We start from the raw sequence: 26,463 nt of genomic DNA on the forward strand, positions 1-26,463 counted from the left end.
TTGGAGAAAAAAGCTAATAACGCTATTAAATTTGTCTTAAATACGTACACGTGTTACATTTCCGTCAATTTGTTTAAACCGGAACCCAAAAAGTTTGCTGCGCCATTCGGGACACGCTGCGGTTCCGGAATCCGCTTTTCATTTACATTTAAAGGTGTATTTGCGTTGCGGCATTGATGAAAACATCTCTCGCATAATTCTTTATTCTGTGCAAAGGCATCAACGGGACGCCTGAGGCTGAAAAGGGGAGAGAAGAGCCACGAAATATATATATACGTATATATAAATTATACGCCTTCTAAATGAAAAGTGAAATTGTTATAAAAATTCATAGCGTACCCGGTTGCTTCATCTTTTCCCTCTGATGCCTTATAGACCGGGCTACAAAGGGGGTTTTCCAGATATAATTACGAGCTCATAAATCTCATTATACACGGTGTCACAAAGAAAGCACTTTTATAAAAACGAACGTAATTATAAACGAACAAGAAAACGTACTCGTATTTACTGAATAATAAATATAATGAGATTGTGAAGCCCCAATAACATTCAAACAAATTGAATCAACTCCTAAAACAAGAAATACATTACCATTGGCGCATTCGCCATTTTTAATTAGAGATTAGATGCGTAATGTTTAAATAACTTGGTCTTGGCAACGATTTTGTGTTTTAATCAGTGAAATAATACATTTTTTAAGAAATATAACTAAACAAAAGCACGTGTAAACTTAAACCTTACTGTAATTTACACACTGAGATTTTCACCTCTTGCAATTTCACAGAAGCCGTCAATGTAAAATTACAGAGAAATTACATTAAACTTACCAAAAGGCATCCCTCTTAAAATTTTCAATTAAAATTAAATGTTAGTACAATTTCCACAGAGAGAAGATATTCTTGTCTATTTTTAGTTACAGATGAAATTAAATTTTCAGAAAAGTGTGCATTCTTTGTAAATTTTACATTTAATGGAATTTATGTTTCTACAATCACATTCGTAATTTACTCACATAGAAGGTAGCCTCTCTTAATTTAACAACAATTGTCAGTGTAAAATTACATGAAACTTACCGAAAAGTATTCCTCTGAAAATTTTCAATTGAAAGTAATTACATGTTAGTAGTATTATTTCATAGTGCGGCTGTACTCTTGTAATTTTTCAGCTGTTGGTTTAAAATTATAGAGGATATCAAATTAAGGAAAATGTATATTCTCTGTAAATTTTCTATTTAATGAAATTTATGTTTCATTAATGACATTTATTACATTCGCAAAGAGAAGGGGCTTCTTGTAATTTAACACTCTTTGTCAGTGTAAAATTACAAGGAAATTACATTAAACATGCAGAAAAATTCGTATTCCCTGTAAATTTTCAATTGAAAGTAATTAAATGTTAGTAGTATATTATTTCATAGTGAGGCTGTACTCTTGTAATTTTTCAGCTGTTATTGGTTAAAAATACAATGAAATCAAATTAAGGAAAATGTATATTCTCTGTAAATTTTTCTACTTAATGAAATTTATGTTTAATTAATGACATTTATAATTTATTCGCAAAGAGAAGGGGCTTGTTGTAATTTAACACCCTTTGTCAGTGTGAAATAAAATTACAAGGAAATTACATTGAACATGCACAGAAATTTATATTATCTGTAAATTTTCAATTCATTAGAATTTATAATTCTATAATCATATTTATAATTTTGTACATTGAGAAGATGACTGATTGCAATTTCACAGCAGTGGTCAGTGTAAAATTACAAGGAAATTACATTAAACATGCAGAAAAATTTGTATTCCCTGTAAATTTTCAATTCATTAGAATTTATAATTCTATAATCATATTTATAATTTTATACATTTAGAAGATGAATATTTTCAATTTAACAGCAGTCGCCAGTGTAAAATTACAATGAAATTTCATTAAACTTACCGAAAAGTATTCTGTAAATTCCAATTGAATGTAATTATGTTTCTATAATCTTAGGCGACTTCTTGTAATTCTGCAGCATCTCGGTAGTTCGGTGTAAAGTTACAAAGAAATTACATTAAATTTACAAAAAAATATATATGCTCTGTAAATTTTCAGTTCAATCGAATTTGTTTTTATAATCACGTTTCTAATTTACACATTGGGAAGATGATTCCTTGTACTTTTACATTGTTCTAAGTGTAAAATTACAAGAAATTTACACGAAATTTACAGAAAAGTATAACTTTTGTAAATTTTCACGTCAAAGCGGCTTGTGTAACCACAATTATTTCTGTAATATATAGGTAGTATTTTCACAATATTTGAAGTAAATTAATGTGAATTTACACCGCTCAGTTTAAGTGTAAAATGTAAGAAGAATATGGCAATCTCAGAAAGAAAATGCTTTATGGTGATTTTCAGCTTAGATAACTGGGCGTTTATTTAGTTTAACATTGAAGTACGTGCAAAGGGGCCTTCATGCGCATGCAGGCTTACAGGCCGCCCGTACCCATACAAAATTGAGGTTATTCCTGGCACTTCATACGAACCTGAGAGATTAACATGATTTGTGATGACGCATAATACGACACTCTGCATGCGTCACTGGTGGCGTAAAATTGGCACGCGTCGCTGGTCGCATATGGCGATGGCGAGGGTGGGCCCTTGTGGACGCTGGCAATCGTTGCATAGCTTCCACTCTCGGCACTCGGTGGTCTTCCCAAAGCCGATCGCAGGAACATGTGGGGGTTGCTGTCGTACAGCGCCGTCATGTAGCTGGAAGAGGGCGACTTAGTTTAGATACGGATTTTTCTCCTAGGGGTGGAACTAATTCAAATTCCTTCAAGTCCTGTAAGATGGACTTGAAGTGTAATTGGGTTCCTAAGACTTCGTTCGGCACTGCTAAGATGTTAATCTGCACTATTAACGAACAGTGCGTAGTGTGGACGTAACTTTAGATCGTTATTTTATACAGGGCGTTTCGGGATTGAGCCATATCACAAAAAGTTTTGGATCAAAGTTTGTAAGACATCAAGGATGGATTTGGCATTGGCCTTAAGGTTCAAGGTCATACCAAGGTCATTTGAAAATATTAAATAGACACCGTATATTTGATGCCCATTTGAAGGTCAAATTAATTTTTCTCTTAATAACTCGTTGACCTTCACCACAAGTTTCAAGGTCAAACTAAGGTTAATTTAATATCAATTGCTATTGCTATTTTTTATGCCAGCCATTGTGCCAGTATCAGATTTTAAGTCGGAATTTGGGATCAGAGATCTTGCAGGTCATTTGAAGGTCAAACTCAGTTTACACAAAAGATAATTGATATAAAAGTAATAGAATTTAATAGAATTACTCAACTAAACAATTTTGTCGAGCTATTCAGAGAAAAATGCGTTTGACCTCTGATTGACCTGCAAAAACATATAGGAAAAATTTTCGAAACCTATATTTTCATGTAAAAGCTGGCGCTCTATTGCTTGCTCACATAAAATATTGGGTTTTATTATTATTCTCAAGATGGCCTTGATTTGACCTTGAAACTTAATGTCAAGGTGAAATCCAAGCTCACCAGCATAATCGTGTCATGATATCTCATTGGTCACTATCTAATTTGTCAATCAGAGTCATACGAATTCTGCTTGAAACAATTTTGTCGAGCTATTCAGGGAAAAATGGGCTTGACCTTCAAATGACCTGCAAAGACATAAAGGGAACAAAATCTGAACCCATTGTCATATTCTATTGACTGCTGACATAAAATAGAGTGTTTTATTTAAAATTTTCAAGTTGATCTTGGTTTGACCTTGAAACTTAATGTCAAGGTCAAATATATTAAAATGAAATATATTTTGCAAATGTTTTAATAAAAAAAAATGGAAAACGACATTATTAACTTAACAGATCTATAGACAAAATAAGACAGTCATAATATAAAAGTAACATTTTCTTCAGGCGTATGGAAAAAGTAGTTGAAAATATAAGTTTTCCAACTGTTGCTGGGTAGAATATTGTTATCGATCCACTACTCAAATACACTATTTTGTGCAAATTTATTGTATTACAAAGTATAGAAAGTAGTTGGAGAATATAAACGGTAAGTAGCAGAATAATAGTTATTGTTCTCGAGCCGTTTTCACTCCACCTTATAATCTCGACTTGAACCGTATATAAAACAGCGACAATCCATTTCCGCAAGAGAAACAAATCCCCAATCTGTATTAAAGATATAATACTCCATGGGAAAGATATCGCAAAGTAGTTTTAATACCTAAGGAATCCATCAACAAAGTGTTTAAGCGGTCTGACATTTTGATTTAAGAGCTGTTTGAGTTTAACTTCGGCATAACTTTATAGATAAGCCGAGCCTGCATGGAATTGTAATCACCGCCGAAATTTAAAATAGAGTGGAAAGTTCATTTGCCACTTTACGAAAAGGATTAGCAACTTTTTGCGGTTGTAGATGGGACGTTTCTCTAATTCCTGCTGGTCGCATAATAACCGTGTACGCCTGTAGATACAGAAAAACAAACAAATTCCAGTCTATAATATGTAAACAAACGATTTATTACGTTCTAATAAACCATTTATTTATTACAAATTAATAAGTATATGGTTACAGGAGCAAAGTTATATTTTCCGTTACGAAAATTTAGGAAGGAAAAAGAAAGGTGAAAAATATATTTATTAAACTAAAATAGTATGATTTTGACAATAATTTTCGTTTTGGAGACCGATTCTAATCAGTTAAGTCAAACCAAGGTCACTATCTAGTTTGTCATTCAAAATCCTACGAATTTTGCTTGAAACAATTTCTCTATGGACTGCTGACATAAAAAATAGGGTGTTTTATTTAATATGTTCAACTTGATCTTGGCTTGACTTTGAAACTGAATGTCAAGGTTGTCAAGGTCAAATCTGAGAATAGTCCGTTACAGGCTATTTCTGTTATCAAATAAATTACTTTTAAAATGACGTAATATCCCAAGCTTGAATCGAAAATGCATTAATTATGATCTAATAGCAAAATTAATTGACCCAAAGCTGTATATACAGGGTGGGCCATTTTAATCTATGTATCTAAATTTCTCCGTACCTAAGCGAGATGCGGAAAAATGGTTCAGGACAATGGGGGTCACCTAGCTGTACAACTAGCTCTGACCTTGAGATTCATTTCAAGGTCATTTGTAGGTCGGAGTGTGTTTTAAATAGGAACCCCTATTTTTCACAACGGAATCGGAAAGAGCGGGAAATTTAATGCCCGAAAATATATTTTTAAGTTGTTTTCGTGGCCTCGAGAAGGTCAGTTCAAGGTCAAATGCTAAAAAATTGCCTGGTAGCTGTTGTTTCGTTTACCATGTGATAAAGTGACATCTATAAGGAAGTCCTAGCGTGCCAAATTTTAATAAAACAATACAAGGCGTTTCAGTCATTTGATAAAAAAATGTTTTGTCAACTTTGATGCCCTGTAGCGGCGAATTCTGCTGTAGGTACACGTTTAAGATTCGCCCTATGTAAATGTGTATGAATATTATGATTTACGAGTATTTTGTAAATGGATTTATCGTATGTGTATTCGTTCCGCGTCATTTTTTGTCATGAACCAAATAAAACGGTTCAGTTCTTTTACAGGCATATGAAAATATGAAATTAATTGTTTGTAAATTACTGGATGCGTAATAGTGCATCATACTCATGTTTATATATATTTTATATATATAAATATTTGAAGCAGGGACAAAAATAATTTAATTACGTCGCCTGGTAAAAACAGCGAGCCGAGTGGATTGTTTAAATCCCTTTAAAATCTCGTAGAGTTTCATAAAATAACACTTAATTTGATTTCATTATTCAGCTTAGAGCTTTTTATTTCAATGTTTTTGCGAAACGCATTCCTGCAACACGAACAAAAAGGGCGGTACGAATTTAAAACAAATTTCAAAGGCGGCTCTGGCCTTTTGTCGCTAATGTATTTGCAGGCTCCGGTTATGGAGGAGGGCTACGGGGCCTATAGCCCCGGACCACACGAGATCATGGCAAAATGAAATCAAAAAGTGCAGCTTTCTTTTTTTTAAGCTAAGATTGTTTAGGCCGGTTTTGAAGGCAGCGGTAAGTTGCTGATTGCGCAAGTTTTTTTTTATTAACGGATTTTTCGTAGAAATAGAAAAGGAACTGTAATAAATTCAATTTTCCAGCCATTGTAAGTGCAATTGCTTCATAATTCACTGCACACAGGACGTAAATATACTTACGTGGGTTCTTGGGCCCTGGCCTTCTTCTTTATACAAACAGCCGACGTCGTAACAACAACCAAAGTAATCATGGCCAGCGCACAGGCTACCGCCACGTACAGGGATCCGGTGGCGGCACCGAAGGACCCGGACTCTAAACGGATGGAGTCGTTCCGGGAATTGCCAATACCTGAGAACAAATCGTGTCTGGTAAATTAAAATGTACGTCTTCGTTTTCCGGTGGAAAATTATTAGGTATTTTTAAGGTTTGCCGGGCGCTCGCGTCACTGTTTCATAGCAACAGATTGATTGAGCGCCCGAACTACCGGGTACTCTTGATTTTCTAGTCAGCCGGCTCCTATAAGATTATGCAATAGCGGGCCCTTTTTGAACCGAAACAAATGGAAGAATCGCCTCGGTTCTTAATTGATTAAGTGCTGTAGAGGAGTGAAGGATCTTTAAGAATATGATGACGATAAAGTCTGTCAACTTACAGATAAAATTCTTTACGTTCGAGAGGAAATGTATCAGTGAATTATACTTCTAGCTTCCCCCACTTGTTACGGAAAATACTTCTGGTATTTATTAAAAAAAAAAACATGACAGCGGTGGGATTCGAACCCACGCCCTTTCGGACTGGTGCCTAAAACCAGCGCCTTAGACCGCTCGGCCACGCTGCCTGTGATCGAAATTACCTTACACAACTATTTCCAATCAGCGTCAATACTTTTAGTATAATTATTTAGCAGTAGATTCGAATTATGGGTCATTTTAAAACAAGACATAGAAAACGTAATTTTGAGCAGAATTCCCGTGTAACAAAGCGGATTTTCTTGCTTAAAAGATTCGCTGGCATCTTCGATAAAGCAATAAAATTCTCCGAAGCAAGAATTTGTGCTGGGATTAGGTACGCATTGGAATAATTTCATTCCGACCTTTTTAAAAGGCAGTTTTATGGAACGTTTCATCGTGACACCTGAGATGATATTCGAATATAGAAAAAGCCCGTACAAGGGGGCGGCGGATAAAATGTTTTGTAATTCCGGGCGAATGTACCTTGTAATTATGCTTTTACAATCTCGAGACACGGATTTAAATGCCAGTATAAATTTTAATATCCCAACCCCTCATTAAACGGCATTTAGGCGATGTTTTAGGCGGGTCTTTTTTATTGTGCGGCCTAATAGGAAAAGCGGAGACGCCGGGAACGGATATTAAAACAATATATTGGGCCGAAAAAGTAAACCAGGAACGGGAAAACAAGTTGCTGTAATTCGGAAGGAACTTACGTCACTTAAATATACACATCGTTACCGGCGTATATCCCACATGAGAACAGTAGCGGCGGATTACCCTGAATAAACATCGCTTTCCCGGAACTTAAAAAACAACGCGCATGTAAAAAAATTTACACAAAATTTCTTATATGTTCATTTTAACAACAACATATTTTAATTATTTATGACCTCAAACCATTTTATTATATTGATGGTAAATTTCGTTCTGTTCCATTTCAAAAGGTCTCCAAAATGCCATGTTGTAATAATATTTCGCATTGCTGCATTGCACTGCTAGGTAATTTGTAAACAACTGAAATTTATGGCCCAATCGCCCAGTGCGGCTATGTTTGTGCGCCGTTTGCCTGCGCGCGCATTCTTCAACTTAACACTTCTGCATATGTGACAGAACCAAAACTAACTAATCTAATACAATAAGGGTGTAAAGGCCAATTTCAATATTTTTTAGAAGAGAAAAACACATTTGAAGATCTAAGTGTGTGGATGAATAATTTGAAGTTCCCATCAACGTGGGCGCTGACGATGAATAAAAAAATGGCAGTTTATGCCCTATATTTTCCTTTCTTTGAGTAAACACTCGGGCCGAAGTAGTTTTCTCAATTAGCGGAGCCCGCCGGTAAGGGGGGTGCGGGAGTGGTTGCATTTCCTATTTGTAATTCTCATTCTCACGCACATGCCCACCCCTTTTGCCGTGTTAAAACACTTGTTGCCGTCAGATCGGATTTGTTCCGCAGTCAACTAAATAAAATGATAACGTCGCCGACATTATTGTTCCCTACGCGCCACTACGTCATGACAATGTTCCCGGCGTAATCGTATTCGCTGTCCAATTTACAATTTTGCGGAAAAATACCTGCACCGTGTCGCCGCCAGTGATTTATTTGGGCCTGTGGGGTTTGGATTTTAATTGTGATCGCTGAATTAATTGATTTTCATTACTTGATTACGTTCCGTATGGAATCTATTTATACTCTCGTCCACCGAACCGCGTTTCACCGGATATTAAATACAGAATCTTCCGAAATTAAACGCCCGGCCATTGTATAAAATCCGTTTATATATTTTTGCCTCCAAATCGCAATTTAATTGACGCCAGATTTATGCGAAATATATAGATATTTAAATATTAATTCCGACACATAACTCCGCAAAACTCGGATAAAGTATTCCGTAATTGGACGCCGTGCCGTATAAAATTCTTTTGTTCTGCCTTTATAAATTAAAAAGTTGTGTCAGTAACGAAAGGGATCGTATCCATATTTTTAAAAGCACTCTTCCAAATATTTTAAGTCTAGTCCCAGTTTAGGCAGTTGTTCTTTCAGCATTTAGACTAATCGTAACCGATGTTCACGTGGCCCCAGCGGGTCTGAATCAAGGTCAAATGAAGGTCAAATTTCGTTTTTTTTTAATGATATAACTTTTTTGACCCAGGATTCCGAAAGAGCGGGAAATTTTACGTCCAAGTACATGTTGACCCGTTGGTGAAAGTGACCTTTATTTGACCTTGATCTAGACGCGCTGGGGTCACGTGGACATTGGATCCGTGATCAGCGGCCCAAAAAACGTAGAGGTCAACTAGTTCGAGATCCCGACGTCTCGTTTCGAAGCGGAAATTTCAGCCGGTAGATTCAAATCTCAGATTCGACCTTTAGATGACCTCCAGATAATCACCAACAGGTCAACACAATGCTGGAGGGTCAATTAGGCCGATTTTCCGCCCCCTTCATTTTTTGCTAAAGAAACAAATTTATTTTTATTTATATTCCCCCCCCCCCCTCCTTCCTAGTCAGGATCAAGGTCAATTAGAGGTCAGATTGAGAAAAAGTGCATTAAATCAAAGGATCTGGTAGTTTAGTTTTTTTGTGTCGCAGAGTCCGAATCGGAGGTTAGTTTGTCTGTATCAGGCCAGTTTAAGGTTGTTTCAAGGTCGTTTCAAGGTCAAATTGAGAAAAAGCCAAGCAATCAAGTCCGACCACATGTTATACAGGAGGCATGAGGGTATATTTGTTTATAAGGAGTAATATGCGTGTATATGGTAAAATGGTTATAGAGTAGAATGGATTAGCATAAGAAAATACAGCGTTTTATGGGGGAATATGGGTTGATTCGAGGTAATATGGGTTAGTATGAGGAAGTATGAGGAGTTTTTAAGAAGTTAATATGGTCAGTTCAGTTTCTAGATTCCAAGATTCGGTGAAATACAGGGAGGTTCAAAATCACCCCTCACTAATCCTACCAGAAAACGTCTTTTTTCTCAAATCAACCTTGGAATGACCTTAAACCTGATTTGATACATAATAATAATAATAATGATATCTCTACTCCTCATTCTAATTACGAGAATTAGCCCAGAAGTCGGAGACTTGTGCGGGAGAGGAGGCGGCATATTATTATTACGCAGGCCGCATTTGCGCCCAGGAACGACTTATGTTGGTAGGCCCTAACCACCATTCAGTGCAGGAATGAGGGAAACCTGGAAAACCTCATTAATTAGGGGGGTGGTCAAATGCCAACCGGTGTCAATCTCTCACATTGACCCAAGCCAACATTCTTCCACCCTACCATACCTGCACAGAGAGCGCCAATCCTCCGTACAGGTATAGTTAATTTACGGTCACCGGCCGCGGGATTCGAAACCCGGGCAGTTCGACACATCGATTTAAGTACTGACGCCTTAAGCCGTGCGGCTATCGACCGATAAACATATAAACGGACCTTGGATTCAAACTTAGAGACTTCAAAAACGGTAATCGATTTATTGACTTTTTTCTTGGTATGACCTTTAAATGACCTTGAAGTAACCCTCAAATGAACTGATGCAGACAAATTGACCAAGGATTCGAACTCAGTTATCTCAAAAACCTATATAACAGGCGGTCAAAGTTAATTGCTCGGTTTTTTCAATTTGACCTTGAAATGACCTTTAGACGACCTTTAAGTGACCTGATACAGACAAACTAACCGCGGATTCTAACCCAGCGACCCCAAAATCCTGTATACCAGGTGGTTGGACTTGATTGCTCGGCTTTTTCTCAATTTGACCGTCAATGACCTTGAAACAACCTTAAAATGGCCTGATACAGACAAACTAACCTTCGGTTCGGACTCAGCGACCCAAAAAAAACCTAAACTCCGAGATCCTTTAATTTTATGCACTTTTTCTCAATCTGACCTCTAATTGACCTTGATTCTGTTATATCATTCAAAAACCGAAATTTGACCTTCATTTAACCTTGATCCAGACGTGCTGAGGTTTTGCTATCAACTAATAATCATGGTTGGTTTATTTTAGCTTTGTGGAAAATATCTGCTCTAAAGTATACGGACATTGAAAATTCCTCATGAAATTCTACCCTCCCGTTCCCATTTATCGTACACATCTGTTAAAATCCTTGCCCGCTTACGCTTTTTTTTTGCTGAGACGCGGGGCCTTACCTAATGCGTTCCAGCTTTTTTTGCGCGCACCTCCGAATCTGAATAACAAATTCTTCTAAGTAGTGTTTAGTTGGCCCTAAATCTCCATTAAATGTGCTGTTCAAAAGTATAGAATAAATTTCAACTTTAACATCGCGGTACGTAACATGAGAGGCTGAAAAGAAATTTCTTTGTAGCGCGGGAGGGGGGGGGGGGATTAACCACCCTCCACAATTTCGACTGGATCCGCCTGGTTAGGGACTGCACCGATGGCATTTCCCTGTGATGTTTTATATTTTACCGCGACGTAGGGCCTTGGACTCGCAAGGTTTGGAGTGAAGAGCGACACAACTGATTTACCCAGTCTCGCACACATGCCGAACTTATTCCCAGAAAACTAAAAATTCAATGAAGTCGGGCGACACTTTAAATACACATCCTCCATGCAATACTGCGCTGATGAGGCTTAATAAATCAAAATTGCCAACGCAGCTGCCTTATTGTAAATTCAACTATACAACATATATTAATTTCCAGTATTAATATATTTAGTAAGGACCTTGCGTTTGATTGTAGTAAATAAACCATTTGTTAAACGAAACCAAATCAATTTCTTATTGTCGTAATTTTAAATAAATCCAAGTCTTATTATAAATTTAATTATACAAGATTTATTAACTGCTAACGTTAATTTATTACTTACAACCTTGTATTTGGTTGTAATAAATAAATGGTTTATTTGAACTAATCAAATAAACCATTTGATTGCAATATACTGACATGCGTCTGATTTATTCAGTTTCCCTGTTTATTAAAAGAAATCAAATTGTTATTTTGTTATTTTTAATAAATTAATAGAACCTTTTGGTTGTAATAAATAAATGGTTTATTTCAACTAAACAAATAAACTATTTGATTTCAATAAACTGTTGTTGGCCTGGTCTGATGTATTTAATGAACCGCCCTATCATTTCGGTGTAATACAAGTCAAGTATAACTTTAATAGGCGTGTTACCGCCGAGCACATTAATGTTTTCAATTAATTTTCGTCACCCCAACTACCCGATTAGTCTGGGCAATATGAAGAAGTTCCGCTAAGGGGTGGTTTTACACAAACATTAAATATGATATCGATTGTATTCGGTATGACGTATAAAATTAGGTGGAAACCCCCTTCAGCATCAATTTGCAGTAAAGCTGGTTTTTATAGGATGTCGGTATTATTTTATAACTTCTCTAATGTGCCCTTAGCAGGGTACTTGAATTATATATTTTTATATAAAACTTTTACAAGGTTGTAAAAGTAATGGAGCTGGTTCTTGCATTATCACTTATTCACACGCCGACTGTATTTAGCTTCATTTCAGAAAACATGGGTCACGTTTAAAATGTACGAAATATCACGGGCCGGAACAACAAAACACTCTGTAGTACATCGCTTTTGAAATTATCATCTCGCTGTAATGGAAAAGTTATCTAATCTAATCGAAAAAAAGTTGGATTGTATTTTCTAGTGACTACATTTAAATATTTTACTCACAAGTATACGTTTTATAGTTACCAGTGTCGCATACTTTTATGTTCACATTGTCGGTCGCTACGGTGGAAGTAATAAAATATTTTAATAATTCAAGGGAAGCGGACAGTTACCTTTAAGACATATCTTGTTCCTCCTAAATTTCAACATAGTAGCATTCCTGTGTTTGTGCGTGCTGACATGTAGATGAATCTCCACTTTGATTTCGGCATTTTTCAGACCCGTACACATCAGTTTTATGCTGGAAAACACAAACACTTTTATTGCCTCCCACACAAAGAGGAAACATATTGTTTTTTTTTTTAATATAAAGTTAGGTAGCGTCTCATATGTTAGTTACGACGGCGATATGTCTAAATTAGTGATAATTTTGTAACGTAGGTAATAACAAGTAAATACAAAAAAAATATATTTTGAAACCATTGTTATCTACTTCACAATTTCATGCCTTCTGTATCATTATATCTATTGTTCGGTTTGTATTCTACCATATGTGATTCAGCGTTTATGAAAACTATGCTGTTTACACAATTTAAGCTGAACAATAGGAGGCATATTTCAGTTTTTCAATTAATCGATACCGAAATCGGTAATAAATAATTTTCATTGACAGCTACTGTCTATTCAGGAGTCACATGCACACAATGACTTAGACGCTCCTCATTGAGCGGTAGACGATTGAACATATTGCACTTTAAACACTGTTCTGCAGTACGTTTAAATTTCAACGTTTTTTGCATCATTATTAACATGTTGTAATTTAAACGTTTATTTAATGCAATTGAACGTAGATTGTTTTTTATAGTCGAAATACAATTTAAACAGAATAATTGAAGGCGTATTTCACTGATGGTAGACTTTTGAATATATTGCACTTTAACACTCTTTATTATGCAGTACGTTTAAATTTGTACGTTTTTTATATAATTTTTAATTATTAACATTGATATTTAAACGTTTTTTGTAACAAATACGTTGGAATGTAAACGTTTATTGAAAACATTTAGTGAAACGTTTGTTTTAATGCAAATGATTCATACATTTAAGGATGTAATTAAACGTGGAATGTTTTCTATACTTGTTAACTGTAACACGTTTAAACGTTTTAAAGAGGACGCTTAATGCAACGTTTACAAACACAACTCACACAGCTAAGGATCTAATTAAACGTAGTACATTTTTGTATAATTGTTAACTCTATTGATACATTGTAATTTAAACGTTTTATTGACATTTTAAAGTTTAACGTAACACTTTGTGCAACTTTTACGAAATACAAATAATTCACGCTGTTAAGGAGGTAATTATACATAGATCCCTTAACTTTTAACACATTGAAATTTGAACGTTTTAAATAAGATACCCAGGGCAACGTTTACGTAATACATTTAATTCATATAGTTGAGGATGTGATTAAACGTAGGATATGTTTGTATAATCATTGATACATTGTAATTTAAACGTTCTTATTGAAACGTTTAAATTTAAGCAATTTAAAGAAACATTTAGTGTAACATTTACTCATAGAATTACAGTTCTAGATTAAGTAGAACGTTTTTTCTATAATTATAAATTGTTAACACAACAAATACCTTGGAATTTCAACGTTTATTGAATACATTTACTGAAACGTTTGCTTTGATGCAAATAATTCATACATTTAAGGATGTAATCAAACGTAGATTTTTTTCTATAATTGTTAACTGTAACACGTTTAAACCTTTTAAAGAGGACGTTTGATCCAACGTTTACAAACATATAACTCACACAGTTAAGGATGTAATTAAACCTAGGATATTTTTGTTTAATTTTTAACTATTGATACATTGTACTTTAAACGGTTTATTGACACGATTAAGTTTAAAGAAACACTTTGTGCAACCTTTACGAAATACAAATAATTCACATAGTTAAGGATGTAATTAAACGTAGATCGCTTAACCTTCAACACATGGAAATTTAAACGTTTTAAATGAGATACTCAGGGCAACGTTTACGTAATACATATAATTCATATAGTTAAGGATGTGATTAAACGTAAGATATGTTTATATAATTCTTAACTATTGATACATTTCAATTTCAACGTTTCTATTGACAAGTTTAAATTTAAGCAATTTAAAGAAACATTTAGTGCATCATTTACTTAATACAAATTTGTTCATACAGTTTTGAATTTAACTACACGTACAACGTTATTTCTATAATTATAAATTGTTAACACGTTGAAATTTAAACGTCTTCATTGACGTTTTTATTGACACGTTTAAATTTAAGCTATTTAAAGAAACATTTAGTGCATCATTTACTTAATACCAGTTATTTCATATAGTTCTGGATGTAACTACACGTGGAACGTTTTTTCTATAATTATAAATTGTTAAAACGTTGAAATTTAAACGTTTTAAGTTGCACATTCAGTGCATCGTTTACGCAATGCATACAATTGATACAGTTAAGACTGTAATTAAACATAGGACATTATATAACGTTTTTTCTATAATTGTTACTGTTAACGTTTTGAAATTTAAACGTTTTTATATAATTGTTAAAATACGTTTTAAAGAAAAAGTTTACTCCAACGTTTATTTTATGCATGCAAATGATACATCTGAGGATATAATTATTCGCAGTCATTGGATGGGATGAAGTTAGTGGCGTACAAACCTGAATGTCTGCACATATGTCGGTATCACACCAGTCGATGAAATATTCATCTCAGGGGGGTGAAGGGCTCCTCTTCCTCCGTGTCCATACTTCACTGCTATTACGTACGGCAACTGGAATATCAATATCGGTAAATGGTAAACGTAGTCAGGGGTAAAAACCTCTACAGATAAATCACGCAACGGCAATGAGAGTTATTGATCTACGTCACTAATTGAATAGAATAGAAAATTGGTAGTATACATTTTTTATTTCGCCGGTCGCGTTTTTAAGGATGCTTTGCTGCAGAATTAAGTGTTTCCTAGAACGGGAATAAAAAATGTAAACATGGAAACTTTTCTTGTCGTGCACAATAAATGTCTGGGAAACAGTTCGAATTATTTACGAAATTACAGGAAAAAATTCAGTGGCGACTCGTGGTTTTCGAAATTGAAAAATGAATGTGTAAATAATAATAGCCGCGCCCTCCGCACTCAAGGAATCTTCGGATCGTAATTCTATTGTTAGTTGAATAATCGAGGGGCCCTTGGGGGATCGGGATTTCTGCCTGCTGTCAAATAAATGACCAAAAATGTTTTCATTCGCTTTACGCCATCTGTTCGATTAGCGTCGGTAGACTCAATAAATATCAGGAATCTATTCCACGTTGAGGCAGGAATGTTTGGTATTCAATTAAAGTTGTTCGTTGTCATTGAAGTGTCTAGATTTGTCTTCAACTTCTGTTTCCCCTTGCGGAACAAGATCTGTCAATGCGGCTTGCCGTCCTCTCCCTGTGTAAGCCGCCGGTACGGGTAGACGTCGGGTTACATGAGCGCGACAGAAATTGTTTGACGGAAATGGATATATTTATTAGTTGATAGATTTTCCCTCCTTGACCCTTGCTTTCCCGGATACAAAATCTTTTCCAGCACAAAGGTGTATTTATACTCGAATAGTAGCATTCGGACGAAATGTAACGTGACAGCATGAAAATATTTGTTAAATTATGAAAATATTCCTTTTTTTTCTGCATGAGCTCCCTTTCAAACGTACAATTTCATACCCCAATGGACTCTTTTTACGAGTGCTCGGGTAGAAGAAAAATTTATATAATTTCAACCCTTTGGTAATGTTTTAATTAAATAAACCTAAAATGCACTAAATTATGAAAACATTTTTACTGTACAATTTTATACTCTACCAGTGGGCCTTTTTTTTTGGAAGTAATCACAAAGAAGAATCGTTTGCGTCAATTCGGTCTGGTGGTGACATTTTAATTAAATAAACGTGATTCTTTTAGCATCATCGGTAAAAAAACATCATTTTGATTTAGGGGTGACCCTGTGCGCCGGGTTGTAGGATAAATCGAACCGACTGTTGCTACACTTAGAAAACAATATGTGTAATTAAAAGAGCAGAAAATTTTCCAAACTTTTTAGTGATTTTGAAAGGGTGTAACTTCGTAAATAATGGTCGAGATGAAAAAAGCATCTTGAAGCTAGCAGATTCTACTTTTGAAATCTTGAGAGGAAAATTTGTTTTTAGCATCACTCTTCTCGCCATTAAAAGAAATAATGCAGTCAAAATTTTACAATTTTTTTTTTAAAACTGCCCGTGTGCTCAGAAATTTTTTTTTCTGGCTTAATCAATCTCAGCCTGATTCCTCAGCTTCAATTTGCGTTTTTTTTATTTTCTGTACGATTATTTCTCATTTCTCAAACAAAATCAAATGTTTCAACATTTTTTTTCACATTGAATACATAGCAAATGTGAAAATGCAAAAATATAACAAAAAAATTTTGAAAATTTTGATCTTTTTCAAAATGTTGAATTTTTTTTTCGATATTTGACGACTATTTAACGCAAATTCACATTAATTATTTATCAAATGTGAAAATGTAAAAATACGCAAAAATTCTTGGAATTTTTTTTTTCAGTTTTGAATTTTTATTTGGATATTTGACGATTACTTAGTGCGAAATTGTGAGAAAAATAACGCAAAATTATTTTGTTCCTCAAACATCGAAAAAAAATATTATTCTGGACAAAAAATTCAAAATTTTGATACAAAATCAAATTTTTCAAATTTTTTTTAGCGTTAATCTTTATTAATTTCACATTGATTACTTATCAAATGTGAATATGTTAAATAATAACGCAAAATAAAATTTTGAAAATTTAGATTTTTTTCAAAATTTGGAATTTTTTTTTACGATATTTAACGAGTATTTTTTGATTTTTTTTCATAGTTTTGAAATTTTTTTTCAATATTTGACGATTATTTAGTGCGAAATTGTGAGAAAAATAACGCAAAATAATTTTGTTCCTCAAGTATCGAAAAAAAAAGTTATGGACAAAAAATTCAAAATTTTTTTAAAAAAATCTATAACAATTTTTTTGCGTTAATCTTTATTAATTTCACATTGATTACTTATCAAATGTGAAAATGTAAAATAATGACGCAAAAAATTTGAAAATTTTTATTTTTTTTTCAAAATTTTGGATTTTTTTTTCGATTTTTGACAAGTATTTAACGCGAAATTGTGAGAAAAATAACGCTAAAAAATTTTTACTCGAGTATCAAAAAAAAATTAATGGACAAAAAATTCAAAATTTTGCAGAAAAATCAAATTTTTCAAAATTTTTTTGCCTTAAACTTTATCAGTATTACATTGATTACTTATCAAATCTGAAAATATAAAAAAAATTACCCAAAAAAATTTAGAAAATATTGATTTTTTTTTCATAATTTTGAAATTTTTTTTTCGACATTTCACGAGTATAATGCGAAACTGTGAGAAAAATAACGCAAAAAATTTTGTTCCTCATATATTGAATAAAACAAATAGGTAGATATATATTTTAGACAAAAAATTCAAAATTTTGAAAAAATATTTTCAGTTTTCAAAATTTGTTTGCGTTATTCTATCAATTTTACATTGATTACTTAACAAATGTTCCGATATTTGACGAGTATTTAACGCGAAATTGTGAGAAAAATAACGCAAAAAAATTTTGTTACTCAAGTATCGAAAAACATTTTGGACAAAAAATTTAAAATTTTGAAAATAAATCAAATTTTTCAAAACTTTTTGCGTTAATCCTTTCACAATTTTACATTGATTGCTTATCAAATATGAAAATGTAAAAAAATTGACGCAAACAAATTTTGATTTTTTTTTCAAAATTTTGAATTTTTTTTACGAAATTTGGTTTGCATTTAACGCGAAATTTTGAGGAAAATAACGCAAACAATTTTTTTTTATTCTAATCATCTTTAAATGATATTTAAGGTGCAATAAACCTGCTCCTTCAATTTTTTTTGTAATACTTTGACGATTCGTGAACGGAAAACGGTTCTACCGATCGATTTCAAAATTTACAGGCCTCATGGGCATGTATTGAGCTAAAAGAAAACCTACAGACATTGGTACTTTTCGCAATATTTGCAAAGTAGGCGTTGATTTTCCAAAACAGCAAAAAAAAACATTTTTTTTGTACTTTTTCAAATCAATACCGAGTATATTTTTTTTTTCCTAAACATACCTAAAGGCCCTTGAGGAGGATTGCTTTAATATTCCAAAACCCACCTTCCGTTTGTTGTATGATCAATTACTTTATATCGATGATAAAAAAAAATAAAAAATCAGAAAATAAAAAAAAAAACTTGAAAATTTGACTTAAACATATCGATAATTTTATTATGATAAACGTTTTTTTTTTCAGTTTGTTCGTTTTGAATTTTGAAATTTTATTTGGTTTTAATTTTACGTTTGCTTATAAGAATATTTTCTTCTACATCTACATCGCAATAATGTTTAAGGGGTGACTGGTCCTGTTCGCTACCCGGTAGCACCGTCCGTGTGCCGGAATCGACACCGTGCAATTTACTAGTCCAATTTCCTTCTGTGGAAACCTTATAGCCTATCTCGGCTCAAAGAAAATATAAAGTGTTTGTTTTTGAATATTATTACTTGTCGGATTTCCTTTTAACCTTTCTTTTCGTTTTGGAAACAACCCGTCGGCGCCCCTAAACGTAGCCCTGGAACTCATTTAATGACGTTTCCATGTAACACTTTGCGCTTTGAGACAGGCCCTTTAATGAGCAACAAAACTGTGAAGTAATCAAGATATAATATTAGACGGGTGAACAAGATGGCGTTTTATATTCGTGCGGCGTAAGGGGGCTCGAGGAAATATTTTCCGTTCAAGTGTTACCTTTTTATTTATTCAGAATAATTCGCGCAAAGCGGTACGCCGGAAATCTCCCAGCCTCCTCGATGCGAGCGTTTTCACACCGAATATGTGGATTATTTTTATTAAAATTTAAAAAATAATTTTTCGAAAATTGAATGTTACAATTTTATTTTTATTTTCTGACACCGAATTGAGATGTTTCTACAAATAAATATGGACTTACAATTATTAAACAATTATTAAACTGGAAAATACAAGTAAAAGATTGCTGTCATTTGTTAATATTTTCGAAATATTGCTCTTATTAGGTGCCGGAGGTTGTTTGGCTTCATTTGATCAATCGTATGCGATTAACTTGACATTTTAAAACGGCCGCAGCAGCGTCTGTTATCGGTTTTGTTTATTCAGTTGCTATTTACGACCCCGCGAAATTGTCGGAGGCGTGAAATCGAAGACGAAAATTTTTCAGGGGAATATATACATACAAACGTAAGTTCTCAAAAGTCGAGTTATATTGTGCCGGAAAGAAGCAGGGGTGGGAGAATTAAACGCGATTTTCAAAGAAAATTGCAGCCGAACGATCCCCAATTAGACATTTAGGGAGCAACACCGTTCACTTGTAAACGAATGCAAAATGAAAATTGTAGATTCGGTTGAGCGCATTCAGTTCCGATTATGTTATATTGGTTACCCATGGTAACCGTTTCATCAGCGCTACTTTGAAATCAGAATGGCGCAGTGGCACACATGGCGACGTGTGGCAATTCGCTGCGAGATGTTTTAATTAATGTACTTGAAAAGTTTAATGGAAAGTCGTCGCAAAACAAAGTTCCATGGAAATTCCTAGAAAAATCGTCGACTTGGCCTTCTGATAAATAATAATTTAATAAGCGGTAATAACGATGAGAACCCACACAACTGTGTATTAAAATTACAAGAGCAATAATTTAGTGATGGAGAAATAAGGTTTATTAGAGGCAATTCAATAATTTATTTGTATGTAGCGAATTAAAGATTGAATTTAAGACATTGGTTTGAATGAAAATACTTTTACCTTTAAAAAATAATCATTGTTTGCTGCTTGAAAAGCGTGTGATAATAAATTAATCTTATTTATTTTTTATTTATTGTAAATAATATTCTAAAGGCGGTTAAGTCTTGTCTAAATTAAAATTGAATATAATTAATTTCTATAATTCCCACGAATTGTAAAGGAATAAATCTTGGTACCGCTTTATTCTAAATTCAACTACCTGGAGAATTTTAGTTGCTAATCTGTTACCTACTAGCGAAATGATTAATTGTAAGGTACCTCGGGAATATATCTACATTTCACACAGGCGCTTGTTATGTGGAGGATGATTTCTAAATTATAAACTGGAAATTTATTACTGGAGTCCAGAAATCGATTTAGATTTTGACGTGTAATTTACTATTCCTTTGGAGGAGGAACTCCGCATAACTCTCCTTGTCTTGTGGGAACGGGTAGATATACTTTTCTCCAAAACCGCACCGACAAATTAAATATTTCGTTATTTACCTTCACTGTACTGAAGAACAACCGTAATACGAGGTTTTTATGATTTGAAAAATGATGTCTGATAGATCTAGCGTGCACATATACAGAGTGATTATAAGTTTTTTAAGTATTAACATTTTTGCGATAGTGTTTACATTAATTTTTTAAGAGTCAAAAACCGCTTACGTGTATAGCAACTCGGAGTTGATGGATATCGTTTTAATTTATAGTGAAGCAAGACAACATTTGTGTTATGGTGAAGCATTTGTGTTATGTTAGTTCGTAGAAATTGGCTGAGACGGGCCCAAATGTGTTTACAGATCGGTGAAAAGAGTTGTAACATCGGGTGTGTCAAATTATTTTATTAATTAAAACCACAAATTAATTATATTAATTAATTAACCCTTTATGTATTGTTATTAAGACCGGAACTGATTTTAGGAAAGTGAAATACTCGTATCCATTACGGCCAATTGTTTAATTGAATTTCACATTTGCGGGAATCGATAAATACTTATCTTCTCAATACGTCCTGTGGGCTTAATTACGAATTATTCCCGACTACGCATATCTGAATTGTTAACCGCGTTGTATCTTTATGGGCTTTCAATCCCAAGCCCTTTGTCTAACCTTTGAGATAATGGATTTTGAAACAGTCAATTACTCCGGCGCCATTAAAAGAAAATTGGTCAGAATTAGAAATTTACAGACTGACGTGATCGATGTAGACCGCCGTTTGCCACATTTATTGATGGATTACATTTTTACGTACCTCTTGCGGCGTCGCTACTGTCGGCGTGTCGTTACCCCGAAGGACGAATTCGAAACTGCGGTAAAAAATGATAAAATATTCTTTCGGTGTTATTCGGATTGCAGGTCTAGTGTTTGTCCCACCCCCCCCTCGTTCCTAGTCAGGATCAAGGTCAATTAGAGGTCAGATTGTCTGTATCAGGCCATTTTTAGGTTGTTTCAAGGTCATTTCAAGATTATTTCAAGGTCAAATTGAGAAAAACCGAGCAATCAAGTCCAACCACCTGTTGTGTAGGATTTTGAGGCCGCTGGGTTAAGATTTGAGGTTAGTTTGTCTGTATTAGGTCATTTAGAGGTCGTCTAAAGGTCATTTCAAGGTTAAATTGAAAAAAGCGAGCCCTTTACTTACGTACGTTACCTAGTGTGTCGTCAATATAACAAATGAGGTAGTGTGTAATTTTTTGACCCACAACGCTTGAAAAGCAGTTATATTAACTGCAATTATTTTTTTATTAAGTATAACTTTGCATTTGGCTGTAATAAATAAACGTAACTAGCCAAATAAACAATATATTTTCAGCAAATATATTTTATACTAAGGGAAACCGAAAACATCGCGAAGCCATAGCTTGTAACGGGGGAAAAATCCGTTGTAAACACGTCCCGACATGTAAACGGTGCACCAATTATTAATTAAATTCCTACCGTTTGATTATAAGACGTCGTAACACTTTGGCAGGGTGGAATTAGATACAGGATTGTTAATTACCTTTAATTAGTTGCCTTGGAGTAAATTTGAGAGTAGCGCAAGGCAAAGAAATTAAAGGACAGGACAAAGCATAGGCAGTGATAAATTTCACCCGGCTAATTAAGAAAGGTATTGTGAATCTCAAACGCTAATGTACAGGGTGCTCCTTTAGACCTCCCCGAGAGTTTTTGTTGCTTCGAATTGAAAATAAAATCGTTATGTTTGATAAGGGGTTTAAAGGGTATTTCGCGATTAAAAAAATTTATCAATCTGGAATTTACCGACCGAACAGATTCCGTTCACGCACGTTTTTTTTTTGTCGGTAATTCCAGCCCACACCGGAAGGCGTTAGACCCTTTATTCCCGTTATCGATTAAATTTTATTTACCCTATATTAACCTCTGGTGTTTGTGACGTTCGGAATGATCGATCGATTTAGTAATCCAAACTCGGAGATTAATATTTTAGTTTCAACTACGCCCGTGTACCTGAAAATCCGCAATTAGACGGCGGAAGGCAAATAGGGGTAAGTAAAACATCGGTAAGCGTATTATAAAAAAGTAACAAGGGGTTTTTGAGAGAGTGCAGGGGAATTATAACTGATAATTCGAAATGTAAAAGTGCCACGGGCTCAAGTATTTAATCCAGGATCGATCCGGAGACAGTGTGTGTATGAGGAACTCGCAGGAAACATTTCCATGTTGTTGCCCCTAGCAATTAGGTTGGTTAAATAAAGTAGCTAGCTGCTTGGTCGAGGTCTTGCCGGAAATTGCAACCGTAGCTCAAACCACTGTCGTTCTGCCCGTCCAATTTCTGGAGAACTAGGCAATTAATTATTCTTTGACTTGCGAACGGATAAACATTCAGGAATATTCCTGAAAATCAGGAACTGCAAACAAATCCACGCCCATGGGCCCCCGTTAGTGGTTTTCGTAAACAGCCTGTTCATTTTTCATTGTTTTACTTCGCTAATTTGCTTCCTTTTTAATTAACTGTTCGTTATCTTGTTTCATTAAAATTTGCCACTCTCACACAATGGGCTCCGCGAAATGAACAAGGTTTCTTCAAATCATCATTTTTGCGAAACCAAACAGTTCTCAAAACACCTCTTCTCTAATATATGCCCGCAATTTCAATAGAGCGACTCGAAACTGTTAGTATCCATTCTCTAAAAACATAACTAATATAATATTTAATACTTATTATATAGATAGTTTAAAAATCGTAACCTCTAAAGTTAATATATCTGTCGATATTAAAACCGACAAAGTAATTAAATGATGTATTTGTCTAAAGTAATCGATTATTTATTACAAGTAAGCGGCTTTCAAACAACAAGTAACTAATAAAAATAACACAGGCCGACAAAATTAAAAAAAAAAATTCCAGAGATCAGACACTACGCTTCCGAAGGCATTTGGCGCGCTGAATCCGAATCTGGCCTCAGAATTGATCCATCACCCTAGGTTTCCGAGACATTCTAACCTAAAAGTGCAAAAAACACGTACTTTTGGTATATTCAAGGTTATGTAACTTGGCGAAAAAAATTTTTTTCTCAACACTGAAAACATCATTGGAAACGACTATCTTTCCCCTTCAAAACGCATTTTTTTATTTAGAAAAAGCTCAATTTTTCGCGGAGATATCGTCAATTTAAGATGACCAGTATGGCTATATTATTACATCATGGCTAACCCCATAACACTGAGCGCTGCTAGCCCTAATTGTTAGGAACGTTAACCCCAAGCCCTATAACCCCACAACACTAAGCGGAGCGAGCCCTCATCGTCAGGAAGGTTAACTTCAAGCCCTATAACCCAATAACACTAAGCGCTGCGAGCCCTAATCGTCAGGAAGGTTAACCCCAAGCCCTATATGTCTGGAAGGTTAATCCCAAGCCCTATAACCCCACAACACTAAGCGCTGTGAGCCCTAATCGTCAGGAAGGTTAACTTCAAGCCCTATTACCCAATAACACTAAGCGCTGCGAGCCCTCTAAGGCTCGTAGCGCTTAGTGATATTGTGTTATAGCCATGGTTTAATAAGGAAGCTATACTGATCATCTTTAATCGACGATATCTCCGCGAAAAATAAAGCTTTTTACAAATAAAAAAATGCGTTTTGAAGGGGAAAGATAGTAGTTTCCAATGATATTTTCAGTTTTGAGAAAAAAAATTTTTTCGCCAAGTTACATAACCTTGAAAATAGCAAAAATACGTGTTTTTTGCACTTTTAGGTTAGAATATCTCGGAAACCTAGGGTGATGGATCAATTCTGAGGCCAGATTCGGATTCAGGGCGCCTAATGCCTTCGGAAACGTAGTGTCTGATCTCTGGAATTTTTTTCTTGTTGGCCTGTGTAATTAAGAAAAATTTTTTTGAAGGTCATTAACTCTTAAGGAAGCTAAAATTGCATCAAAGTAACTGATTAAATAGGTTTATACTTTACCATACACCCTGTGTACCTCGTAAGGAAACCGTTTGTGCTGTAATAAATTTACTCTAAAAAAAATTTTTTTAAGAGTAAATTTTTTTTTTTCCAAAATTTTCATGAATTATATTATAGTTTATGTATATTCCGCAGGAAAAATGAACAAAATGTGAAAGTGTCCAAAACTTTTATAAAAACGTCCAAAGATACGTTTTCGAACTCGCTGAAAAAGCTGGTAACGCCAGATTTACTCTAACTGAAAAACAAAATTTGTCCTAATTTTCTTGAGTCATATTATATAGTTTATGTATAATATATTCCGTAGGAACAATGGCCAAAATATATGTGTCCAAAACTTTTATAAAAACGTCCACATATTTTGTGCTAACTTTCTTGAGCTATATTATAGTTTATGTACAATATTCCGTCGGAAAAATTACCGAAAAAAGAAAGTGCCCTAAAACTTTATAAAAGCAGCCAAATAAACGTTTTCCAACTCACTGAAAACGCTGGTTTTGTCAGATTTACTCTAATTAAAAAAAAAAATTATGTCCGAAATTTCTTGAACTATATTATAGTTTATTCATTTTGTAGGAAAAAATACCAAAATATGAAAGTGTCCAAAACCTTTATAAAAGCAGCCAAATATACGTTTTCGAACTCGCTGAAAACGCTGGTTTCGTCAGATTTACTCTAACTAAAAAAAAATTGTACTAATTTTCTTGAGCTATATTATAGTTTATGTATATTCTGTAGGAAAAATTACCAAAATATGAAAGTGCCTAAAACCTTTATAAAAACGGCCAAATATACTTTTCGGACTCGCTGAATACGCTGGTTTTGTCAGATTTACTCTAATTAAAAAAAAATTTTGTCCGAAATTTCTTGAACTATATTATCTTGAACTATAGTTAATTCTGTAGAAAAAATTACCAAAATATGAAAGTGCCCAAAACCTTTATAAAAGCAGCCAAATATACGTTTTCGAACTCGCTGAAAACGCTGGTTTCGTCAGATTTACTCTTACTAAAAAAAAATTTTGTACTAATTTTCTTGAGCTATATTATAGTTTATGTATATTCTGTAGGAAAAGTTACCAAAATATGAAAGTGCCCGAAACCTTTATAAAAGCAGCCAAATATACGTTTTCGAACTCGCTGAAAACGCTGGTTTCGTCAGATTTACTCTTACTAAAAAAAAATTTTGTACTAATTTTCTTGAGCTATATTATAGTTTATGTATATTCTGTAGGAAAAGTTACCAAAATATGAAAGTGCCCGAAACCTTTATAAAAGCAGCCAAATATACGTTTTCGAACTCGCTGAAAACGCTGGTTTCGTCAGATTTACTCTAACTAAAAAAAAATTTTGTACTAATTTTCTTGAGCTATATTATAGTTTATGTATATTCTGTAGGAAAAGTTACCAAAATATGAAAGTGCCCGAAACCTTTATAAAAGCAGCCAAATATACGTTTTCGAACTCGCTGAAAACGCTGGTTTCGTCAGATTTACTCTTACTAAAAAAAAATTTTGTACTAATTTTCTTGAGCTATATTATAGTTTATGTATATTCTGTAGGAAAAGTTACCAAAATATGAAAGTGTCCAAAACCTTTATAAAAGCAGCCAAATATACGTTTTCGAACTCGCTGAAAACGCTGGTTTTGTCAGATTTACTCTAACTAAAAAAAATGTTTGTCTTAATTTTCTTGAAC

The 26,463-nt window shown here is 34.1% G+C and overlaps 1 protein-coding gene and 1 non-coding gene across 2 annotated transcripts in view; both read right to left on the reverse strand.

Annotated features, from left to right (window-relative positions):
* Nucleotides 1-26,463, reverse strand: part of LOC108916123 (tyrosine-protein kinase Dnt-like) — a 58,369-nt gene that overhangs the window by 21,772 nt on the left and 10,134 nt on the right. Inside the window, exons 3-6 of the mRNA XM_018722326.1 lie at nt 15,126-15,238; nt 12,572-12,699; nt 6,231-6,399; nt 2,526-2,751 (exon numbers count right to left, since the gene is read on the reverse strand). Of these exons, the coding sequence (XP_018577842.1) occupies nt 2,526-2,751; nt 6,231-6,399; nt 12,572-12,699; nt 15,126-15,238 (636 nt within the window). The remainder of the gene's footprint in view (nt 1-2,525; nt 2,752-6,230; nt 6,400-12,571; nt 12,700-15,125; nt 15,239-26,463) is intronic.
* On the reverse strand, nt 6,810-6,889 carry Trnal-uag. The gene has a single exon. It is a non-coding gene; the product is annotated as a tRNA-Leu (tRNA).

Source organism: Anoplophora glabripennis, unplaced genomic scaffold, assembly GCF_000390285.2.
Source record: "Anoplophora glabripennis isolate ALB-LARVAE unplaced genomic scaffold, Agla_2.0 scaffold2, whole genome shotgun sequence".
In the NCBI taxonomy this organism is placed as follows: Eukaryota; Metazoa; Arthropoda; class Insecta; order Coleoptera; family Cerambycidae; genus Anoplophora; species Anoplophora glabripennis.